At 26.2% G+C, this 24,261-nt stretch overlaps 2 protein-coding genes across 3 annotated transcripts in view; both read left to right on the forward strand.

Moving 5' to 3' along the window:
* LOC100203918 (protein rogdi homolog) overlaps nt 1–11,029 on the forward strand; it is a 28,027-nt gene extending 16,998 nt beyond the window's left edge. The window contains exons 9-12 of one of the 2 annotated variants that reach the window (XM_065807574.1): nt 1,368–1,481; nt 10,076–10,116; nt 10,286–10,328; nt 10,818–11,029. In XM_065807574.1, the coding sequence (XP_065663646.1) occupies nt 1,368–1,481; nt 10,076–10,116; nt 10,286–10,328; nt 10,818–10,958 (339 nt within the window). In that variant the 3' untranslated portion in view covers nt 10,959–11,029. The remainder of the gene's footprint in view (nt 1–1,367; nt 1,482–10,075; nt 10,117–10,285; nt 10,329–10,817) is intronic. The other variant, XM_065807575.1, reaches the window with a different exon arrangement.
* A 584-nt stretch (nt 11,030–11,613) lies between these two features.
* The window catches only part of LOC100215812 (corrinoid adenosyltransferase MMAB), a 47,964-nt gene continuing 35,316 nt past the window's right edge, over nt 11,614–24,261 (forward strand). The window contains exons 1-5 of the mRNA XM_065807576.1: nt 11,614–11,765; nt 11,923–11,957; nt 12,176–12,269; nt 17,816–17,876; nt 18,268–18,334. Coding sequence (XP_065663648.1) covers nt 11,686–11,765; nt 11,923–11,957; nt 12,176–12,269; nt 17,816–17,876; nt 18,268–18,334 — 337 coding nt within the window. The 5' untranslated portion in view covers nt 11,614–11,685. The remainder of the gene's footprint in view (nt 11,766–11,922; nt 11,958–12,175; nt 12,270–17,815; nt 17,877–18,267; nt 18,335–24,261) is intronic.

Here is a 24,261-nt window from a genome sequence, read left to right on the forward strand (position 1 = left end):
AAAATAAGTTATGGTAAAATGGACTAGTAAAAAATGGTTCTTTAATTTTTTTTTAATGTTAATTCACCTCCTCAAGGCTAAGAAGGTCGCTACAGTCGAGGAGGCTACTGTAATTGTGGTTACAACCCTTTCTCAACTCTATAACTCCGAAACATGAACCTTTACAAATAAGGTCGCTAGGCGGAGAAAGAAGTTGAGCATGGTACTACCAAGGATGTGGTGGGGATCAAACTCTGAACTTCCCGCTTATGCCTTGAGCCTTGCATTTTGGTTTGTCTTTCTCTGTTAAAAATATTTTAAATTTAAAAACACACAGGAAAATCACCATGAATTATATAGTGCAACTTTTAAAGATCTAATATTTAAAACTCTTAAAGATCTTATATTTAAAACTCTTAAAGATCTAATATTTAAAGATCTTTTAATATCTTTAAAGAGGCCAAGAGTAAAGTGTAATAATTAGTAAATAAAAATATTTTTATTGATACTCCATCAAAACTAACTTTTAGTAAAATAATAAAATCAAAAAATTTTCAAATGTTCTTTTTTAATGTTTAAAAAAAAAAAAATTCTTTACTGTGGCCATCTGTAATGTGAAATTTAATTTTCAGTTAACAGTTTTAATTGCTGTTTCTGAAACTCTAATCTTGATCAATAGAAAATCCTTATTTTTGTTTATTGCCTTATTTTGACATATTTAGCATTATATTTGGAATTTTCACTTTGTATAACAAAGAGTTATGTTCTTTATTGAACTTTCCATGATATACTATGAAAAATCCTATTAAAAACACTTCTAAAAAAGATACAATTTCCCGATGGTCAAGTTTTATTTCAATGTTTTTCAATAAAATGTTTTAGTTGTTGATGTTGTTGTACATTTTTGAGTTAAATTCAATTCTTACTTTTATGAAAGTTATTTTCATCATTAAAAAAACTTTCTTGGTATTTTGCAATTTGCAGTATTTTGGCAGCAGGGATATTTCTTTTGGTCTTGAAAAAGGTTTTGGTTTTACTGTTAAAAAATGATGATAAAAACTTAATCTTGATATATATACATATTCAAACCTTTAAAGGAAAAAGGTCCCAATGTGAATTTTTTTAAAAATGGCTAAAGGTTGAATGTTCAAACCTAAACATAAGGCTTCTAGTTTGAATCTAGACATGTTTGAACTGGAAGCCCTAGTTAATATGCCAATACTGGTATGCAAATATTAGCACAATATTGGAATGAAAATTTTTATTTTACATTGTATAAATAAATTAGCCAATATTGGCCAAGATACCCAATACTATGCTAATATTTTTTGTTACTTTGGCAGTTTAATATTGTTTTAAGTTAATAAAATAATAATATATATTTTTAGCGTGTTTTCAATCCATCTATACCTGAAGAACTGATCATCTTTTTTAATGTCAATTGTGATAAAGTCGTTCTTTCTGTATATGTCTTGAACTCACTTACTAGTGCTCCAAGTCAAGTAATTTTTTTTTCATGTTTTTTAATAATTTACAAATAAATATTTTAAATAAATATTCAAAAAAAAAAAATTTTTCAAAATTTAATTATTAATTTAATTGTTTATTAACTAATTATTAATTTAATTTTTATTTAGATTTACTTATTTTATATTTATTAAAAAAGTTAAATTTTTATTTAAATTTATTAGATTAAATTTTAAAAATATTTTTTAGATCAAAAAGTTTTTTTTTTATTATACGCTTTTACGAAAATTAGTTTTTCAAAAAACCTAATTTGGTTTTACAGCTTGTTCCAATAAACAAACCAATTTTGAATATATAGAAAACCATTTTGAATTTTTAGAAAACTAAAATAATTTGGTTTTGTGGAAAAATTTGAATATCAAAACAGAAAAACAACTTAGTTTGACATATTCAAACCAAGTTGTTTTTCTAGAAAACTGGCGCTACTTGGTTTTCTGGATATTCAATATTGGTTTTGGACAAGCCATAAAACCAAAGAAAGGTTTTCCAGTAATCAAGATTAAATTGAAATTTTTTGTCGCACTGCTAAATGCGAAACGCAATTTTTTGATGCATTTTGTGTTATCAATGATTATTATATTTAATTTAGCTTCACAAGTTCTGTTTTGCAAATAGCAAATAGTATTCAGTCAGTGATTACAATTTAATACAAAAATTTAAGTTTATTGTTTTCTATATTTTTTTCCATATTTATATATGCATTTGATATCTAACTATATGATATATATATATATATATACACAGCGGTGGCCAAAAATTAAAGAGCACTCATTTTTTAGTTGGTTTCTTAATCTTTAAATTAAAATTAAGAAGATTCAAATTGACATATTAAATTTTTTTTTTAATATCTTGTTAATTAAAACATACGGATTAAAGTGGTATAATTTTTTTAATCTCATTCTAATTAAATAGCGTTTAACTTATTAAAAAACTGATGAGTACTTATAAATCTTCTTTAAATAAATTGGACAAAATTTAACGACCACTTTCAAATCTTTAATTTACACTTATTAAAAATAATAATCCATTATTTTTTTTAACTGTCTTAATTATGTTGGCTATAAAATAAAATGTCGAAACCTGAGTTTCGATTTCAAATAAACATTTATTTTTTGAATTGTAATAAGGATGTAAAAATATTGCAAAAATGCATGCAAAGATCGAAGAAAAAGACAGATACGCGGCTCTTGTATTAAAAGAAGAAGGCTATAGCATCAGACAAATAGCAGAAAAGCTCGGAAGGTCTCACTTTTGCATTATTAACATAATTCAACGATACAAAGAGACCCGGTCAATTAATGATCGCCATAGGACTGGGCGCAATAAAATTTCAAATGACCGTGATGTTCGCTCGTTAGTGAGATTAATGAAAGAAAACAGATAAGCATCATCTACAGACTTGTTTACGATATGGACACTGTCAAATGGTCTGAAAGCAAGCCCTAGAACTGTGCGAAGGGTCCTCCACAATTTAAATTATTTATGGCGTGCTGCTGCAAAAAAACCACACTTAAATAAAAAACAAAAATTTGCCAGGAAAGAGTGGTGCAAACTACATAAAAATTGGTCAACAGATCAGTGGAGCCGTGTGGTCTTTAGTGATGAAATGAACATTGAGGTAGACAACAGAAAAGGTTGCGTAATGTTGCATAGACTTCCAAGCGAACGGTTCGATGAATCATGCATTTTGAAATGAACAAAACAAGGCAGTGGTTCAATAGGCATTTGGGCCTGTATGAGTGCCTGTTAAGTCGGCGTTTTTCATTTATTCGATGGTAGACTCAACAAAGAAAGGTACATCGAAATTTTGGAAAACTCGCTTATTCCTAGCATTGATTTATGGCAGTTGCAAGATGGATTTATTTTCTAGCAAGACAATACGCCGTATCATAAAGCGCATGTTGTTAGCGATTGGTTCAATTCTAGTAAAATTAAAGTGCTTCCATGGCCTGCCAATAGTCCAGACTTAAATCCAACAGAGAATTTATGGTCGTGGCTTGATCACAAGCTTGGTAAAGAACAACTTTACAATTTGGAAGATTTGAAATCTTCTATCTCTCATCATTTGAAAAATGTGCCTGATGAATCAAAACTTTAATGAATTCAATGCCAGAACGAGTACAAGAGTGCTTGAAAACAAATGGAGGAACAACACATTTCTAAATTATTTTTTTTATTGCTTTTTGAAATATTTTTGAAACTGGTTTTAAAATTTTGTCGATTTTTTTTTCCCATTTATATTTTTTACTAGTCAGTTTTTTAATTTTTCAACATTATTTTGTAAAAAAATTATAAATTCTTATATAATAAATATAAAATACAATAAAAATTCTTTCTAAAAATGTTTTTCTTTTTTTGATACCCTTTTCCAAAATAAAATTATACTAAGGTTAAAAATAAATTTTGAAAAAAAAATGAGTGGTCTTTAATTTTTGGCCACCGTTGTATATATCAGGGCACGACAAATTGACTTTTTTAAATAAATGTTGGCGCTCATATCTTTATTTATTGACGAATGTCTAATTCAAGAGGTTTATGTCAAATAAGCCAGTTTTATTTTCCATTTTTAATTTTTTTTATTCAAATAATTTTTTTTAAAATTTTCAAATATCTAATGTTCTAGTTAATAAGTTATTAGATATATCAAAGATGCTTATTGAATTTTATCAATTTTTTATTAATTCAAAACAATTTTTCATGCATTAGCAAAGTGCGCGCAAATTAATGATAACTAATTTGCAATAACCTTATGACTGTAAACTGCTATCCATTAATACAAAATAGTGAATTTTTCTCAATTTAGTTAAATTTATTTAAAAAAACTTATGTGGTTATAAAAAAACTTGAAGAAATAAAAGGAAACTAAAAATAAAATAAAAGTTGTTTCGACATTTCTTTTTTTAAACCTTTAAAAATAATAATATAATATTAAGTTTTTAATAATTTGTTATTAAATACATAATATGATATTATTATAATTTTAAGTATTTAATAATAAAAATATCATATTACATATATATATATATATATATATATATATATATATATATATATATATATATATATATATATATATATATATATATATATATGTACATATACATATATATATTATATATATATATATATTATATATAAAGGATAGATTAATAGGATAGGATTTATTTACTATGGATCTCAACAAAATATACTAACGAATCAAATAAAAAAGAAAAAATTTCTTTATAAAAACGAAACTAAAATGGTAATGAGTTCAAAAAAAAACAACTCAAAATTCAAAAAAAAGTTTTAAAACATATTAATAACATTTGTAAAGAGTTAAGTTTTATAATTTAATATCACAAGTTCAAAAAACTAGCAATGTTTTCAATGTCACCAGGAAGTTTACTATTTCATTAAAAAATGTAATGTTCTAGAAAAGACATCGTTTTATAATTTAAATAATTTTGGTTATTTCAAAAATGTAATATAAACAGATGACTAGACTTAAGTCACAAGTTATATCAGAAATTGAATTGCTTAGTGTCACTTGGTCAACTACAAGACTTATTCATAATGGATTTATCGGATCTCTTTCAAATTTCATGGATTGGGTTGGATAGATTGGATCCTGATAAAGAGAAATTTAGTAATAACTAAAAATTAAATTTATTATAAATAATTATAATAGACATCTACTCAAAAAAACTTTTTGTCTAAAAATAAAAATAGCGTTTCTGAAACGGTCCGCTTAACTGTAAACTAAATTGAGTTATAAAAATTTTTATGATGTACATTTATTTAAATAAATCTGATCAATAAAATTTACTAGTGTCATGGTGAACAAAAGTGCTTCAACGCAAAAAGTTCTTGGAAGTAATAATGCATGAAGTTTTTTTATTGTTGCTAAAAATTGAAAAAGAAATTAAAAATTACAAAATAAGAATCATATTTTGATTTCCAAATTGTAGAAATGTTGTACAATAAAAGTTGTGTAATTTCCAAGTTGTAGAAATGTTGTACAATAAGTTGTGTGATTTTCAAGTTGTAGAAATGTTGTACAATAAAAGTTGTGTGATTTTGTTGAACAACAATTGTTGCAGAAATAGAATAAAATTCAATTTCCACAACATTTTACCATACAACTGACATTAATTTTCTACAACTTTTACTATCATTAATCATAACCCTATTGCACAATATTTCCATCTAGTTGACAGCGTTTTTTTCTTTTTAATCTAATTATCTATTAATTTCTTTATTTCCTCCTTCATTTGAATTCATATTTGTAATAGTTCTGGCTGTTGCAAAAAGCTAAAAATAAAACAAAGTATGACACCACAACATCAATAAATAAAAATGTATTTTTGATCCTTATCTAATTATTCTAGACAAAATTGGGCTGTGGTACCCTAGAGCACCGTGAGTATATAAGTTTTCAGACAAAAAATAATATTTGAAGACAGTAAAAACAAACAATAAATTGAAATCCAATTAAGACAAACTATAAAATTTGATCTTTTTATACCAAGTATAGTCTGATGCAAAAAAAAAAAAGTTCCATAGTCATATGTAAGTTTTGCTAAAATTTTTATTTTCTTATGTATTTTATGTGTAGTTTATGTTTATGTAAAGTATATTTCTTTATAAAAGTTATAAAACAAATTTTTTTTTTTTAAATTCTGCTTCACTCCTGACAAGTCTCCCGCTTTTAGACCTTGTCCGAAAGGGAAAATGCATTAAAAGAACCAGCCCAAATATGAAACAGCATTCCATACAGGGATAAATAAAAGATATGTAGAGGTAGAGAATAAAATCAGAAGAGAGAAAATGGCAAGCACAATAAAGAGGAGCAACCTTAGCAGATGCTAATTTAGCAAGCAATTGTATATATGGTTTCCATGAGAGGTCAGTAGTAAACGATAATCCAAGAAGATGTAAAGAAGGGGACTCAGTGAGAGGGTTGCCATTTATTAATATAGGAATGTCAACAGTACTGTGATAGTTGTTTGCAGTAAGTAACTGGGTTTTGTTAGAGTTAAAATTTATAGGCCACTGTGAGCCCCAATCTGGTACAGAAGTGAGATCAGATTCAAGATCGGCTGCCTGTTCTAAGCAATTGAAAAGAGAAGAATTTTTGTCAAGACAAGAATGTAAAGTTGAGTCATCAGCAAAAAGAGCTACTTTAGATAATAGGTTGTCAGGAAGATCATTAATGTAGATAAGAAACAAAAAAAGGACCAAGGATAGAACCTTGAGGTATCCCAGAAGTTACTTGAAATTTAGAAGAGTGTTGGCCTTTGAGGATGACCTTAATAAAGCCATTAGAAAGAAACAATTTGATAATCTCAAAAACTTTCCCATGCCAAACTTTGTTGGAAACCTAAGATATGTTAAGAGCAATAGCCCTAGCTTCTCTACCTCCATCTAATGATCGATAAAATTTCGGTCACCGCAGTTAGCAAGTCACAGCAGGAAAACTAGGCTCAGACAAGCACTTATTAAATAGTTTTGAGAGAATTGAAGAGAGTTCTGGAGTACAATTTTGTAAGACTGTGGCAGGAATGTTGTTTTTACCACAAGCAGTAGAAGGGTTTAATCAGGATATGACTTTCAAGTTCATGAAATGGGGAAAATATTGCAATTTTAAACTCTGCAATTTTATGACAACAATAACAGAGCAATATAAAATATAACGCATAAACCATAAACATAAACCATATACAACTTTTTCTGAGATTAAAGTGCTAGGAATTTACTAAAGACATCCAAAGTTCTTTCATTTTGGCATGTATATTTTAATGACTCAATTGACAAGACTATCTGGTGAGTCAAAAAGGCATTACTGTGACACAGTATAACACTCATCTGTCATACTTTTCATAATCTCATTTGTTATATCATCCACGTTCTATGATATAATAATTAAAATATGGGAAGTAATTTTTTATGGACTTTTGCTATCAAACTACTTCTTACCATAAAAGTATATTCACTTTTCACTATGTACTTTGTCATATAAACATGTATTATATATGCTATGAAATCATGCTTACCTTATCACTAGAATGATACCAATGACATTTTGTTGAGCATAGATTAGAAGACTTATTCAGCAAGTCAGAGTTCCGCTTACAATCAGAATTAATATTTTCTCTTAAATTGTGCAATTTGCTCATCATTTAAAAGAGATTATCTAAGTTGCTTAAATTTTGCCTTCAACAAATGCACAAGAAGTTCCTGACAAAAGAATAAACTTATTTAGCTATATAATTTCCTTACGCCATTGATATTATTTTTAACACCATTGATATTATTTGTTTTAATTATACAGTTAAATACACACAGAGTGGTTGGAGTGACAAGGCTTTATAGAAGGACACATTGGAAAAGATCATTTGCTATTTCATAGCAAAGTTACCTGTACTTGAAAATCTTTAAAGCATCATGGAAAATCTACTTGTACTTGAAAATCTAAAATTTTGGTGAAAAGCAATAACAGCATATTTTATTTTAATTTTTATTATTATTGAAGAGATCAAATGTAAATTATTGAAGAGTTGTTATAAAATTTAAATTAGCATAATTCTGTCAACACTGATGATGAATAAGAAAGTTATATGTTTACTTTAGAAAATTAAAAAAAATAAATTAAAACAGTAACTAAAATGCTTACAACCCGTACACTTGCTTCATGATATCAAATAGAAAATCTATGATATACTCCTTAAGTTTAATTCTTTTTGGAAGACTCAAGTCAATTTTTTTACTTTCCACAGCAGCGAGGAAAAGAGGGGTAGTGTTAGTTTATCTGACTGAATACAATTAATAAAGTATTAAATTATGCGCTAACTTTTTATGTTATACAGCCCTAATAGTGTAAAAATATGCTTACACTACCTGGTCTAAATATATTGTATTAATTTAATTATTTTACATTTGAAAGAAAATAAACAAACTTATAAAGGTCAAAAAATAGACACAACTTTCAAAGGTTTAGAAATAGTTGGTGTCTCGTTGAACTTACAAACAGCTGATAACGTAAAAGTGAGTTTCAAGTTAGCGATGAAGATCTTACACATTCTTCAACATTCTATGATACTAACTCTTTCCTTTAAATAATTCTTTAATTGGAGGAATTAGTTTGTTTAACATGAAATCATCTATTTTGGTACTAAACCATCAATATCTTTTCCTGTATATAATTTAAAAAAAAATCTAAGCTTACTGAATTAATGTTTAACATTTAATACTAAGTATCTATTAACTAAGTATCAATTTAATACCAAGTATCTATTAAGGTACATTATTATATTTCTGGCATTTTATTATATTTTTGCTATAAAATAGAACAATAATTGGTACAATATGTCATATTGTAGCAATTATATTGTATAAACCAAATTATATAATATATTAATAAAATAAGATAAATGAAACATCTAATTTGAATCAGGTAAAATCTAAAAAAATTTGTTTTTGAATTTTACACTACGACTGAATTATATACAAATGTGAATAATATTTTTAAATAAATGCAATTATTATATTATTTTATTGTTAAATATATGCAAATATTATATTATTTTATTGTTAAACTATGTAGAGTAACTAAAAGTTGTCCATCAGACATTAAATATCCTTCTAATGGTTCATGTGATACTTCTTGCCAGGAAAAATGATAACTAATGAAGGTATTTTAATCAGATAATAGGCATGTCAATAAAACACAAATTTTTTACAAGAACACAATTTGCCACATAAGAATGCACCTATAAGATACTGTATTGAAGGGCTTTTTAAAGATTTATAACTTTGTGGTATTTATTAAATTTAATATTTTCATGTCATGTTCCTACAATATATCATAACTAATTATGATATATTGCTAAGCAATAATATTGCCAGATGCAAATGAAAACGATTGATATAGATATAATTTACATAAAAATAACAAATACTTACGGTTAAAAAGATATTTGGCATATCATTAGTTTAATACTATTAACCTAATGGCATTGGCATTATCATGACATCATCCGTTTAATACAGACAAACTAATAATACAAACAAGTGAGATTAAATAATACAAACAAGTGAGATTAAATAATACAAACAAGTGAGATTAAGTAGTACAAACAAGTGAGATTAAATACTACAAACGAGTCAGATTAAGTAGTACAAACAAGTCAGATTAAAGATATATTACAGAATTCTTTAACAGAGTTTAACTAATGAAGAAATAACAGCGATGAAATTTTGTGCCAGATTAAAATTAATATGGCAGCTATAATTAAGCAACCAAAAAAATTTAAGGAATGAAATTCTGGAAAACCAAAAGCATGCATTAATTTTCTAAAAAACTGATAGTTTTTTAAATTTGAATTGTCAGAAATCTGTTTTATTTTCTCTTGCAAAAAAACCAAATCGTTTTTTCGATATGCCATCAAGACCTTTTGGTTTTCTGTGAAACCGATTGGTTTTCTAGATAATTATTGTAAAATAATTATCTAGATAATTAAATGTAAGATTTTGTTATTAAATATTTAAATATCATAAATTTAAAATAAAAACAAAAGTTGTTTTTTAGAAAGTTCTAATTCAAGATCAATCAACCATTGGTCATCAGTTGTAAGACTTTTTTTATTGTTATAAATTTTAATTTTGTTGATTGATTTTATATTTTTGTTCTAGTTGATGCTGTTGTATAATTTTATTACTTTTTGTAATATTGTTTTATTTAAATATTGTGTTAATTTGTTTTGTTATTTTATTGTTTTTATAATTTTTTTTTAACTAGTGAAACTCACAATAAATGGTATGAAGTCATCAATAAAGCTGAGGTATGTTCTATATATATGATTTTAATTTGATTTAGAATTTCAAATTTAGGTTTTTATTTCTATTTTTCATTTTAAATTTTATATTAAATGTTTAAAAATGTGAAGAAAAAAAAACTTCACTATATGTTTTGGCTTTATTGTATTTTGTTTTAGTTATTTATTATTGTATTCATTTATTAGTGTTTTTATTTATTAGTGTATTTATTTATTTGTGTATTTATTTATTAGTGTATTTATTTATTAGTGTTTTTATTTATTAGTGTATTTATTTATTTGTGTATTTATTTATTAGTGTATTTATTAATTAATTTGTGTATTTATTTATTAGTGTGTTTATTTATTTCTGTGTTTTATAACTCCATTGTATTATATTAAATCGTGAATATGTGTGTATTACATTTGTATATCATTTCGGTGTTTGTTATGTATGTATGTTATAACAGTGTTTGTTATCTATGTGTGTTTTAACAGTCTCTGTTAAACTTTCAGGTTATTTGCTCAGTACCATGGTTAAAAGACCTTATAGTTTGGATCAACACTGCTCTTCAGTTGTGCCAACAACTAAAAGATAAAATTGCCATTTTCCATACATTGTTGCCAGATTTGGTCTTGACAGAAGATGCGGACTGAAAAAATAATATAAAATATATAGCATTCTGAAAATGTAGGCATGAAAGTAAATAATAAACTTTTATGCATTAGTTTTTGTTTGTTTATTTTTTTTTTACGTTGTTTTTTTTTACATCTAGTTTGCTTTTTATCTATCTAGTTCAATTTGACAATTTATTTATATAAAAGATTATGTTACTAAAAATGATATTAAAAAATATATATTTATTTTTTTATACTTGTTGATTTTCTTGATGAGACTATTAATGTATTGCTTCATAAAATGATTTATTTTTAATGGCTAAGAAGCTAAAGTGAAAATTCAAAAACTTTAGGCTAACTATATGGAATAAAATGTTCTTAATACATGCAACAGACATTAAAGACTAACATCATTACGTCAACAAATACAATAAATATGCTAATATTTCAAAAATAAGTTTTTTAATGTTGATGCGGGAACAAGTTTTGTTTGGTTTTTTTTTTCTTAATTTGATTCAAATAGAAAATTTATAGTTAAAAATCTTTTGGTTTAAATTTAAAGTTCATAGAATGTGATAAGTTAAAAAAAAGAGTTTTATCTAAAAAAAATTTCTTTAGTTTTATTTATTTTTAGTTATTTTGAAACTTTTTTTTGTTTCCACCTCCACCTCTACTTCAAACATATCTATTTTTATTGATGCATTTCAAAAAAAATTTTTTATCATCGCAATCAAGTTATCAAAAATAACAAATTTCTAAATAAAATATGAACTTACCTATATTGTGTCATTTGAGACTTGGTTTGAAGTTGCAAACATTTTGTTTAAAAAGAGGATGTGCTACCAAGTATGTTTGCTTAATTGCTTTTTTATTTTTTTAAATTTTATTTGTCTTTTTTGTTATCGTTTTTTAAAGAACACGAAACTTTTTTTTTTAATTATGTAGATGAAGTGTTGGTAGTAATAATGGTCTTCACATTATTACATTTAAAAATAATATTTAGGTCTTTTAAAATATATACACGCACTGGAGATAAAGGTATTGAGAAGTAATTATTATTTATTTAGTGGAAGTAATATTTTCTTCAATTTTAAAAAGATGGTTATATTATAAAAATATCTGTTGAAAATTATTTTCAATCGAGTTAAAAGTTTAAACTAGTCAGATGCATGAATTTGTTATAGTAATTATGTTAAAAATTTAAATTTTTCCAAAGTAATTTACTAAAAATATTTTTATGAGTTATAGTTTTTTAGGTACATCTTCATTATTTGGAGGGGAACGAAGAACAAAAGATGACCAAGTATTTGAAGCAATGGGTTGTACTGATGAGCTCACATCATCTATTGGGTAATCTATTTTTTATACAACTTAAAAATTGATAACTTTCTTATTTTTTTTTTTAGTTTGTATTGTTTTTAAAATTAGAAATCATAAATGATTTAATGATTTCTGATTTTAAAAAACATTTTTAATTTGTAATTTTAAAGTTTATGTTTAGAAAATAAGAACAGAAAAAATACTTTGAAATAAAACCCAGGTTGCATTGAATGTTGAAATAAAACCCAGGGTACATTGAATGTTGAAAGACAAAACCCAAGGTACATTGAATATTGAATTAAATCCCAGGTGCATTGAATGTTGACTAAAACCCAGGATACATTAAATGTTGAAATAAAACCCTGGGTACATTGAATATCAAATTAAAACCAAGTGTACATTAAATGCAGTTTTATATAATTACAGTTATTATATGATAATATAATTATTATATGATTGTGGTTGCTTTAGCAAATTAAAATAATACATAATTTATAAAATAACAATATTATATAACAATACAATAACATAACAACATTATATAAAAGATTTTTTGTTATGAGCAGAAAGGATTTACACTTAACTTAAAAGATGCAACAATCCAACAAGGCTGCAAGCAACCACTATTAGAGTTGGAAGTTACTAAAAAAGAAAAGTTGAATTTTATGAAGCATTATAATGATTAACAGATGACTTAAAAGATTGCAAATAATTCAATAAAACAAGATAAAGGGAGCAAATTCTAAAGAAAAAAACTAAACGAAAAAGATTTGTGGAGCGCTTAAGAACAGTTACAGTAAAAGGATGAGACTTAATTAAATGAGGAGTAACACAAAAATAAGTTTTAATAGATAACACAAGAGATGCTAGCTCTTTAGAGCAGCGTCTATTATTATATTTATAGAAAAGAGAAAGAATAGCAACATTGTAATGATTTGACAATGGTTGAAGTTTGACTGCAAGAGCAGGTCTAACTATGTTTATATTACATTTTTGTACTTTGTCTAAAAGAGAAAGGGCACTATTTTAAAATCCACGCCAAATATGGCAACAGTATTCCATGCAAAGACAGATAAGGAGATTTACAGAGATAAAGAATAGAATCTTGAGCATGAAAGTGGCAAGAACAATTAAGAGATGCAAACTATGCAGATGTAAATTTTGTAATGGATTTTATATATGGTTTCCAATAAAGGTTGGAAGAGTTAATCCTAGAAGACAAAGGAAAGATGACTCATCGAGTATATTACCGTTCATAAATATAAGAAGATTATTGCGATAATATAAACTGAAAAAATTGAGTTTTATCTGAGTAAAAGTTCACCAGCAATTGAGAGCCCCATCTTTTAGCAAAAGTGAGATCTTTTTCAAGCTCAAATGCCTCCCTAAGCAATCGAGTGTTGGCTGACAAAAATAAATGTTAGTATCATCAGTAAACAGTGCCACCTTTGATTTCTGGGAGATCGGTAATGTAAATTAAAAAAAGTATTGAGCCAAAGGAAATAAAGAAAAGTGCTGTCCATCTAGGAAAACTTTTATACTATGATTAGTGAGGAAGGATTCAATAGTCTTAATGATGTTACCTGATACACCATAAGAAGCTTATGGAGAAAACCAGCATGCCAAATTTTATCAAATTTTAACAAATCAGGGTTAGAACTAGAAAATTAAAATCCATGATTCAGAAAGTAAGTTATTAGATTCAAGATAAGAGATTAAGTGTTTGTTAATTAGAGACTCAAAAACCTTGCTTATGATAGTAAGAAGACTAATGGGATGGTAGTTAGACAGTCAGATCGTTTTCCTATTTTTGAAAATAAGGATAACAGATGCTGCTTCCCAGGCGGCTGGAAAACAAGACTCTGATAAGCACTTGTTAAATAGTTTTAAAAGTATAGACAACAGCTCCGAAGAACACTTATGCAAAACTATAACAGGTATGTTGTCAGGACCACAAACTGTAGAAGAGTCTATGCAGGAAGTCACTTTGGATACAAAGTGATATGAATGGCAAGCAATGGATCAACCTGTTTGTCGGGTACATTAGATAAAATGTGATTAGTGTAGGGTTGAAATTTTCCATGAAATTTTGCTCAAAATTTCCAGAAATTGGCAACATTTTTTATTGCAATAAACTTATATAGTTTTATAAAATTTATTTTTTTGTTTCAAAATTATGTTTTATCTTAATAGTATTTGAGTATTCTTTAAACATTTCAACCAAAAATATAAAATAATAAAGACCCACAAGCAAAAAATATCTTTCTGTCAAATTTTTATAATCAAGTTTATCAATCTAAAAATCGTGCATTTTTTTTAAAAAGCAATGAAATGCTCAACTTGTTATATGATACTTTTCCTTACATTACTTTTGTGAAACAACAAAAAGTCAATGTTTTTCAAGTTAGCTTTTGAGCTCGTGTATAACATATTTCTAGCTTTTACTTCTCTCAACAACGATGTAAAATATTCACTAAATATAAAGATTAAAATCTCTTTCAGATTAACAAGTTTTATTTTGTGTTAAAGAAAAAAAGATTTTTTATGTGTAAAGGTTGCATATAAAATTTTTTAAAAAGATAAGATTTTTATGAATAAAGATTGCATTTAAAACATTTTTATAAAAGCTACATGTTATAAATCCACCAACTGTGTTAGATTATAAAAATTTATCTAAAAATGACATTAGAAAACACATTTGATCTGAATGTGTTCAGTAAAACAGTTATAAATTAATTCGCTTGGTATTATACTTATAAAACACACACACACTAATCACCTATAGTATTCTGTTGTTACATTATTTATTGTTCCACAAAAGTAATATACATAAAAGTAACAAACAGTTTTGGTTGAAAAGTACCAGAGTTGTTAGTTGTTGGCTTTGGCCTTGCCTTAAGGCAAAATACATAAAGAATTAAAAGTTTTCATTATTTATTTTACATAATTAAATACGTAATTAATCATTCTTTATTTTCACTTTATTAACGTAAGGCAAAAATTTAAGTCTTTGGTCTTGAAAATGAATTTGGCCTTGTAACATGTGGCCTTGGCCTTGTTAACAACTCTGAAAAATACCATTTTAAAGTATAGCACAATTTTTTAATATATCAGTTTATAGAGTCAAAAATTGAAAAATATTGTAAATATTCAATCATCTTTTTATTTACAATTTTACAGTTTTAAGTAACTTGTAGGCCATTTTAATAAACATTGAAAAATACCCCTTCCTCTTTATGGATGGGGGTGCAAATTATGTTTAGCCTTAAACAAAGCTTGCTGTTTAGTAATAGTAAACAGACGTCTGTTTTTTAAAGAATTGTTTTGATGATAGTTATGATTGGAAATTGCAGCAGCACAATGAGAAGAAAACCATGGAGAAGAGTGAGGCTTGATTTGGAATTGTCGAAAGAGAATAAAAGAATCCATTCCAGCCTGAATCCGAAAAGTTACATAAGAAGCACATCTCTACATCCTTGGGTAGAAATCTTTTGTCTCTAGAAAGACAAAAGATTTCTACCCAAGGGCCTCCACAAAAAAAATCACAAAAAGAGTTCCAGTTAGCTTTAGGGTAGTTGTAAGAGGAAGATGATATGGGGATTCTGATGATGAAGAAAAATGAGATAATAGTTTTAGAGAGATCAAACCATAATCAGTAGCACCTAAGGGTGAATGTGGAGAAACTGGGCACTGACTAAGATCAGGAACAAGACATAAATCAAGTAGAGAAGGTAAATGATTTGAATTGTCTGCAAAGCAAGTTAGAAAGTTGACTATTAGTGTTAATGATTGAGAAAGGGAAAAGTTATGGGCCTTAATGCCTGCAGAGTCACTGACACTAGAGCCAAGCCATTCAGTGTGATAAGCATTAAAGTCACCAACAGTATGCTTTATATTTTTTTTCAATTTTTTTTCTTTTATTATATTGATTGAACCTTTTTCAGCTTATTTTATCGTTTTTGTTTTTTTCAAATTTCTATTTTAATATCATTATATCTCATACTATTTTTTTTATGCTCTGCTAAAAATTAATAAAATGTTGTTATAAAGTCAAACTGGTGTTTTGCCAATTGTCTCAGAATGATAAAATTGGGCAGCAGCTGATAAAATTTTTATTGACAAATTTAAAAGTTATTTTCACTTTCAAAAAATAACTTGTAGTTGTTTGAACATTTGAAATTTAGTTCAGATTTTCCATTTCCTATTAAAATTTGGTTGTATGAAACTCGTTGTAAAAAGAAATAAGACAAAAAAAATTTTTAATGGTTTATTTTTCTCATAATTACTTATCTAATAAAGTAAAAAAATATATTATAAATAAAAATGAAAAATAAATTATAAAAATTATGTTATAAATAAAAATAAAAAGTAAGTTAAAAAAATATGATGTTATAAATAAAAATGATAAACAAATAAAAATAATATGTTATAAAATTAAATTTAAAAAGAAAAATATGGTACCTGTATTTCTTTGACTTACTCTATTTGTTAAATTTGGGTAATATAGATTGTGCAAAATGCTTCAAAAAGGAAATTTTAAATTACATATTTTAAAATTCTATTTTAACCGTTTTATATCTGCATTCCAAATCCTGGTTGTTGGAAAATGTTTTTCCCAAAACCAAAAAATTTGTCAGAAATGTATAAAATTTGTTAGTCAGAATTGTTTCATTGAACGGCAAATGATGGACATTTTATTTAATAAATTAATTATAATTAAGTGTTCTAGCAAAAAAACATAATCATAATCAAATAATAATAAAACAAAATTTCTGAATTTAAAAAAAAAATTTTAACATCTTCACTTCCAACAAGGCTGCAAGCAACCACTAGTTGGAAGTTTCGGTAATAGTAAAGATAAAGTTTATAAAGCATGATTAACAGACAACTTTAAAGATTGAAAATTATATGAATCAGTAAAACAAGAACAAGGGAGCGAATTCCAAAAGAATTATTGAGACAAAAAAATTGCAAATATTTGCAAGTTTTACAAATAACATAATTTGTTGTTTTTTTTAAATTCAAAAAGAGTTTTTTTTAAAATAAGTTTTTGAAGTTGAAAATAGATTGCATTGTTTTGTTTTGGAAGTTGTAAATAGATAGCTTCTTCTTGTTTTTGAAGTTGAAAATAGATTACTTCTTCTTTTTTTGAAATTGAAAATAAATTGCTTTTCTTTTCATAAGTTCTAATGGTGATACTATAATGGAACTTTTTATCAGGCGGCACAACCACTGCTACAGGTCTCATTTTGAATTGCTATGTATGCAGTGAAAAGTATGTTAAAAAAAACTTTGGAAAAAAATATCGGCAAAGTTATTCAAGCGTTTTAAATAAAAAGTACATAAAAAAGTAAATTAGAGGTGAACATAAGAAATATACGTACAACGAATAGATAAAATAATAAATTAAAATAAATAAAACACAAGCAAACAAATACTTATTCATCTTTTACATTGAAGTAGTGATCGGTAATATTTATGTAACTTTTTTAGAAGATGTGATGCAGAGTGTGATTGATTTAAGGTTTTTTTACAAAGTATTTTTTTGTACACATTACCGTAGTTTATTCTTTTAGAATAGCAAAAGAGTTTTGTCTTGAATTTGGTCATTTGGAAGTTGTGCAGAAATTAGAAGAGGTTTTTCTTTTTATTTTCAGTCATTTTTCTTTTATTTTAGAACAAATCCTTTTTAGTGTAACTGTTGCATTTTTAATTAAATCGACCTAATAATTTAAATAATAATAGTAATAATAGTAATAAAAATAACAGTAATAACAACTAATAATAACAGTAATGACAACTAATAATAACAGTAATAACAACTAATAATAACAGTAATAACAACTAATAATAACAGTAATAACAACTAATAATAACAGTAATGAAAAATAATAGCAGTAATAAAAAAGTAATAATAACAGTAATAAGAAGTAATAATAAAAATAATAGCAAATATTATTAACAATAATAAAAAGTAATGATAACAGTAATAACAAGTAATAATAACAGTAATAATATTTTGATATAGATACAGTGTAGACTTCAAGATATTAACTCTAACATTGCAACACCTGCTCAAGTATCCATTAATGGAGGTAATGGTTATTTAGTAATGGTTTTTAATATAAATATATAAATGGACAATTCCACAGCAGAAAAAAAAAAAGTAGTTAAATTTTTTTTTTTTTGTTAACATTTAGCAAATAAATATTGATGTAGACACATAAAATTTTATTTAAAATATAGCTTTAGTACTAAAATTAATTTATTTAAGTCATTTTTATGCTTCCAAAAATTTTTCTTATTGTCGCATCATAAAAAAGTAAAGTAAAATGTTATTTTAATCATGAATTTATTTGCTCATTCGAATTAATTTAATGTGAATTAATTAAAATGGAGCTAACATGTTCAATTTGTTGTTGGTCAAATTTTATACTTTAGAAAATATATATATTTCAAGAAAATAATGAATAAACTTTTGCATTTTTCATGTAACGTATGTTAACAAAATCATAATAGAGTTTTGTTTTATCTAAAATTTAGTTAAAAACTTCTTTAATAATATATGCGAAAGAATAATGTTACACTTTTACATTAAAATTTTTTAATAACGATGCTTAGTTAACAAACATTTTAATTTTTAATTTGTGTAACATAAGTTAAAACTACATCCATTTACTAAAGTTCTGGCGCTTTTTCATAAAGTTTTTTTTGCTTATATAAGAACACTTATGTTTTAATTCTTATTTGGTTAATATTTTTATTTTAGTAAACAAATCGTTTGTAATGCAATTACAATGTGTTGTCCATAAATTCATCACCCTATATTTATTAATTTTTAACCCCTTTCCTGCTGTCACAAAGAATCACATATACCTGCACCCCCACCCACCCTATCTCTCCTAAACTGTGATAGCAATTTTTACTTCAAAAGTATTTCAAAAGATTTAAATTTAAAGACTTTGCAGCATTTTAAAAATTCAACCTAATGAAAATAAGGCAATACGCATAAACATAAGAAGTGTAAGTAAAATATTTGACAAACTAAAAGGTTTTCTTATTTAAATGACTGAAATAATATTAAGTTGTCATTTTAAAGTAATTTTTTAAAATTGCTCTTGGTCTTGCGGAAAAAAAACTGTTGTCAATTTGATAACTTTCATAAACGATATGAAAAATCACTCAGTGTGCCACTAGTTTTTTTAAATTTTCTTTGTTACTTTATTTATTACTTACTTTATTATTACCTTATTATTTATTTTTATTTTTAAATATTTATTATTTAGAATTACTTTTGATGAATGAGTTAAATAAATGAATGAAATAATTTTGCAGTTTTCTGTTATGTAACTCTTAAAAATCTAATTTTTAATAATAGATATAAAAAATCCACAATAACAATCACTTGGTAGTGTAAGTTTTTTCCCCTTGTTTTCAATGTAATGTAAGTTAAGTGGCATTTTCAGTAATAAGTTCACCCTCTTTTGGCTCAAAACTTTTAAATTATTACTTCAAACAGCTTTCATACAAAATAGCTAAAAATTTGTTTAACAGTTAAAATAGACAAATATTTGATAAAATTGTTTTAACAGGGTTCAAATTAATGCAAGAAAATCTAGTTGGAAAAAAAATTTTTTTTACTCTTACATTTTTGGTGCTGCTTTATGGTAAGGGGGGAGGTGGTGCGTTAGTATAAAATTGTATCTTTTCTACATTAGTTCTTAATTGATATTTTTTTAACATAATATCTGTCATTATTTTATAATTTTCTTGTTTGGCGAAATTTAAAATAGCATAAAGTTGCTGTTACAATTTACAGCTTGAGTTATAATTTAAAGTTTAAGTTGCAGTTATAATGAACAAGTTATGATGTGAGGAGCAAGTAGCATATTTTCTATTCTATTACAATATTACACATTATTACAATTTTCTATTACAACTTTTAGTTATTTTGATATAACTAAAATAATATAAGTATCATGTCAAAATAACTTTTAGTTATTTTGACATGATACTTAAAAAAGTAAAAGTAAAAAAAAAACGTATTTAAATCACTTAAAAAAAGTAAAATAAAAACGTATTTAAATCACTTTAATTACACCATGTAACAACATTTTTGTTTATGTTAATTTTTTAATGTTTCTTACATAATTTTTGTATGCTGATTTCAGTGGTACCATTGGTTTTTCTCTATCATCAAGATTTCCTGAGAAAAAGCATAAAGTATATTTCGGAGTTTTCGTATATGTGTAATGCAATTAAAACATTATATATATATGCTGATTTTAACTATATTCGTGTGTTTATTTTCAGTTTAACTAATTACAACTGTTACATGAAGTGGTGAATATGTCTAGTAGATCCTGCAAGCTTTGTCCTGACTCATTCTGTTATGTTTGTGGTTACTATATTAGTCCAACACAAGCTAAACATAAGATTGTCAGTGGTACAAAATTCTTTACTGCATATCATGCTTATTTTGGCATGGCTATGGGAGATCAGGACAAATCGTGGGCACCACACTACAGTTGTGGTAGCTGCAGATCAACTCTGGAAGGATGGCTGCGTGGAATCCGAAAGTCAATGCCCTTTGCGATTCCGAGAATATGGAGAGAACCGACGAACCATCATGATGACTGCTTTTTCTGCATTGTTGACATTTCAAAGTATAAAAAACCGAAAGATAGGCTGACTCTAGTTTATCCAAGTACACCATCTTCTATTGGACCAGTTCCACACAGTGATGAATTGCCTGTTCCTACTCCACCTCAATCCGAAGAAGCAGCTGCATATCATTCTGAAGTAGACTCACCGGATGAACTCAATGATGACTGTGATTTCAGGGAACCGAATGATTCACCTCATTTCCCTATCCAACAAGAACTTGATGACTTAGTACGAGATTTAGGTCTCACTAAATCAAATGCAGAACTTCTGACATCACGTTTGAAAGAATGGAATTTATTAGATCCAAGCTGCAGAACCTCGAAATACCGAAAAAGACATGAAACATTCGCATACTTTTATGTAGTATCAGAATCACTGTGCTATTGTCATGACGTTCGTGGTCTTTTCAATGACATTGGCATTGTTCACAATCCTGAAGAGTGGAGATTATTCATTGACAGCTCAACAAGAAGTCTAAAGGCAGTTTTGCTCCATAACGGAAACCGATTTCCTTCGATTCCAGTAGCTCATTCCGTTCATCTAAAGGAAGACTATAAGAACGTGAAGTTGTTGCTTGAGAAAATCAACTACGACAGTTACAAGTGGGATGTATGTGGAGACTTTAAGATGCTAGCATTTCTTCTCGGTCTGCAAGGAGGATACACAAAGTACTCGTGTTTTCTTTGTTTATGGGATAGCAGGGCTGCAAACCAGCACTTCACAAGACGTGAGTGGCCAGTGAGAGAACATTTACAGCCTGGTTTGCACAATGTTATTAATCAATCTCTGATACCTGTTGAAAAGATCTTACTACCACCCCTTCACATTAAACTTGGTCTTATCAAACAATTTGTCAAAGCATTAAACCCAGATAGTGCAGCATTCCAGCATATTCGGCAGATGTTTCCAAAGGTGTCAGATGCAAAAATTTCAGCAGGTATATTCGTTGGTCCACAGATTAAAGTTATGTTGGCATGTAAGGAGCTTGAGGACAAAATGTCTGCTGTTGAAAAAGAAGCATGGACTGCATTTAGACATGTTGTTCATAGCTTTTTAGGCAACAATAAGAGTGATAACTACAAAGAGATACTGGAAAACTTAATTGTACGGTACGCAGATATGAAATGCAGAATGTCAATAAAGCTGCATTACCTGCATTCACACTTGGAATTTTTCAGACCAAATTTGGGTGATGTGAGTGAAGAGCACGGGGAACGTTTCCATCAGGATATTCTTGCAATGGAGAAAAGATACCAGGGCAGATGGGATGCAGCTATGATGGGTGACTACATCTGGTGTTTGATACGCGATGACGAGAAACTTCATAAAAGAAAACCTCGTTCTACTGTTCACTTTTAGTGTTTTTTGAGATTGTGAGAGACTGTTACAATACAATATAATGTAACATTATGTAATATATGTAAGAAACATGATGTAACATGAAGTTTTGTAACATAACATAACACTTTTGAATTAGTAAATGTTTTATATTGACTAAAGTAGAATCTAATGCAAAACGATTTATATTAATTATATGTTTAATTGATTTTTTTTTTTTTTACGACCAAACGATTGATGCAATAAAAAATCCAATGTCATATTCAGACTCAGCATACTCAAATTAATTAAGAAACATCAAAAAACTTTGATAAACAGAAATTTTTTTTTTTTTTGTTACATTGTGTTATAGAAGACTAATACGTTCATGCTAACAATAAAACATGTGTTATTTTAAAAAAGTATTGAATTGCTGTTGTAAAATGCTGTAAAATAACAATAAAACAAACTCCAAAAATGTTTTGACAATGTAAAGAGCTTGTGTTAATGTAAAACAACTTTGTGACACTGTGTTATTACTGTTTTATACAGTTTACAACATTAATAACATAAAACGTGTTTGAAATAAAACAAAGTAAATAAAAAGAATTGTTTTAATAAAAACATTATCGTCTTGCAATTTTAAACTTTGTATTTGCTCAAAATAGACCGTACAAGTCTATAATCTATAGATCAAACAAGTAAGGTTGTTTATATAATTTATTGCTTCTTGATTTAGCGTACTATTAAAAATTTTAAGAATTCAAATGGTTTTTAAGTTAACGTTTTCATTTTTCATTCAAATCGTTTTGCAATAAAAAGTGAAAGAAAAAAATTTGGCCTGATAAATCAAATTATATTTCTTTAAGTTTATAATATGCTTATACTTTTTTTTTTTTTTTTAATTTCTTTGAACAGAAGTAAAATAATTTTTTTTTTTTTTAAATTTTTTATAATTTATTTTTTGGTTTAATTTTTACATTTGCAATAATCACTGGTTTAATGTTTGCAATAGAATATTTTTACTTTCAAAACTATGTTTAAGAAACAAAAATAATTTACTATTTATAATTTTTGCGATTTAAATAAAACTTTCTTCCTCACTTGCACTATGTTCTAAATCTGTCATTGCTGCTGTTGTTTAACTTTCAGGAATGATCTTTGCTATGTCTCTGGGTATTACAGACGCCGTTGCAATTAAATTTATAATTGAGCGTTTATTTTGAAAGTGGTATAAGCCACTTTTTCAAAAAATCAAGTTATTGGTAACAATGATTACAATGTAACAGTATCTCTTCATTTGTGAAATAATTTAAACCCATTGTGTTGAAAATTATTGAGATATTTTGGAAAGAAGTTTTGCTAGTTAATGGTATAACAGTATATGTTAAAACACAAACCTTTACCTATGTTTAAAAACAAAGTGACCAATTTCAAAATAAATGGCTCTTTTTAATAAAATAACTTGCGTATTTATAGAAAATGTTAAATCTTAATATCGCTTTAATAAATAAAAATTGCAAAAATGTTTTTTTTAAAAAAGTAACTAATCGCGAAGTTGTGAAAAGTAATCGTAATACACTTAATTCGAACCCTGTGTGTGTGTATGTGTATATATATATATATATATATATATATATATATATATATATATATATATATATATATATATATATATATATATATATATATATATATATATATATATATACATATATGTATATATATTTACATATATATACATATATATATACATATATATATACATATATATATATATATACATATATATTTATACACATATATATATATATATATATATATATATATATATATATATATATATATATATATATATATATATATATATATATATACATATATATATCAAGGGGCAAATTAAGTGATCACAAATTGAAAATTCCGTATTTTTAGTTTCTTAAAAAACCATGAACTCAGTTTTTATGGTTATGAGAATTTTATTAGGATTCTCATAACATTTTTAAAATATTACTTTCATGAAACAGCCGTAAATCTA

The sequence above is a fragment of the Hydra vulgaris genome, chromosome 10 (genome assembly GCF_038396675.1).
Source record: "Hydra vulgaris chromosome 10, alternate assembly HydraT2T_AEP".
Lineage (NCBI taxonomy): Eukaryota > Metazoa > Cnidaria > Hydrozoa > Anthoathecata > Hydridae > Hydra > Hydra vulgaris.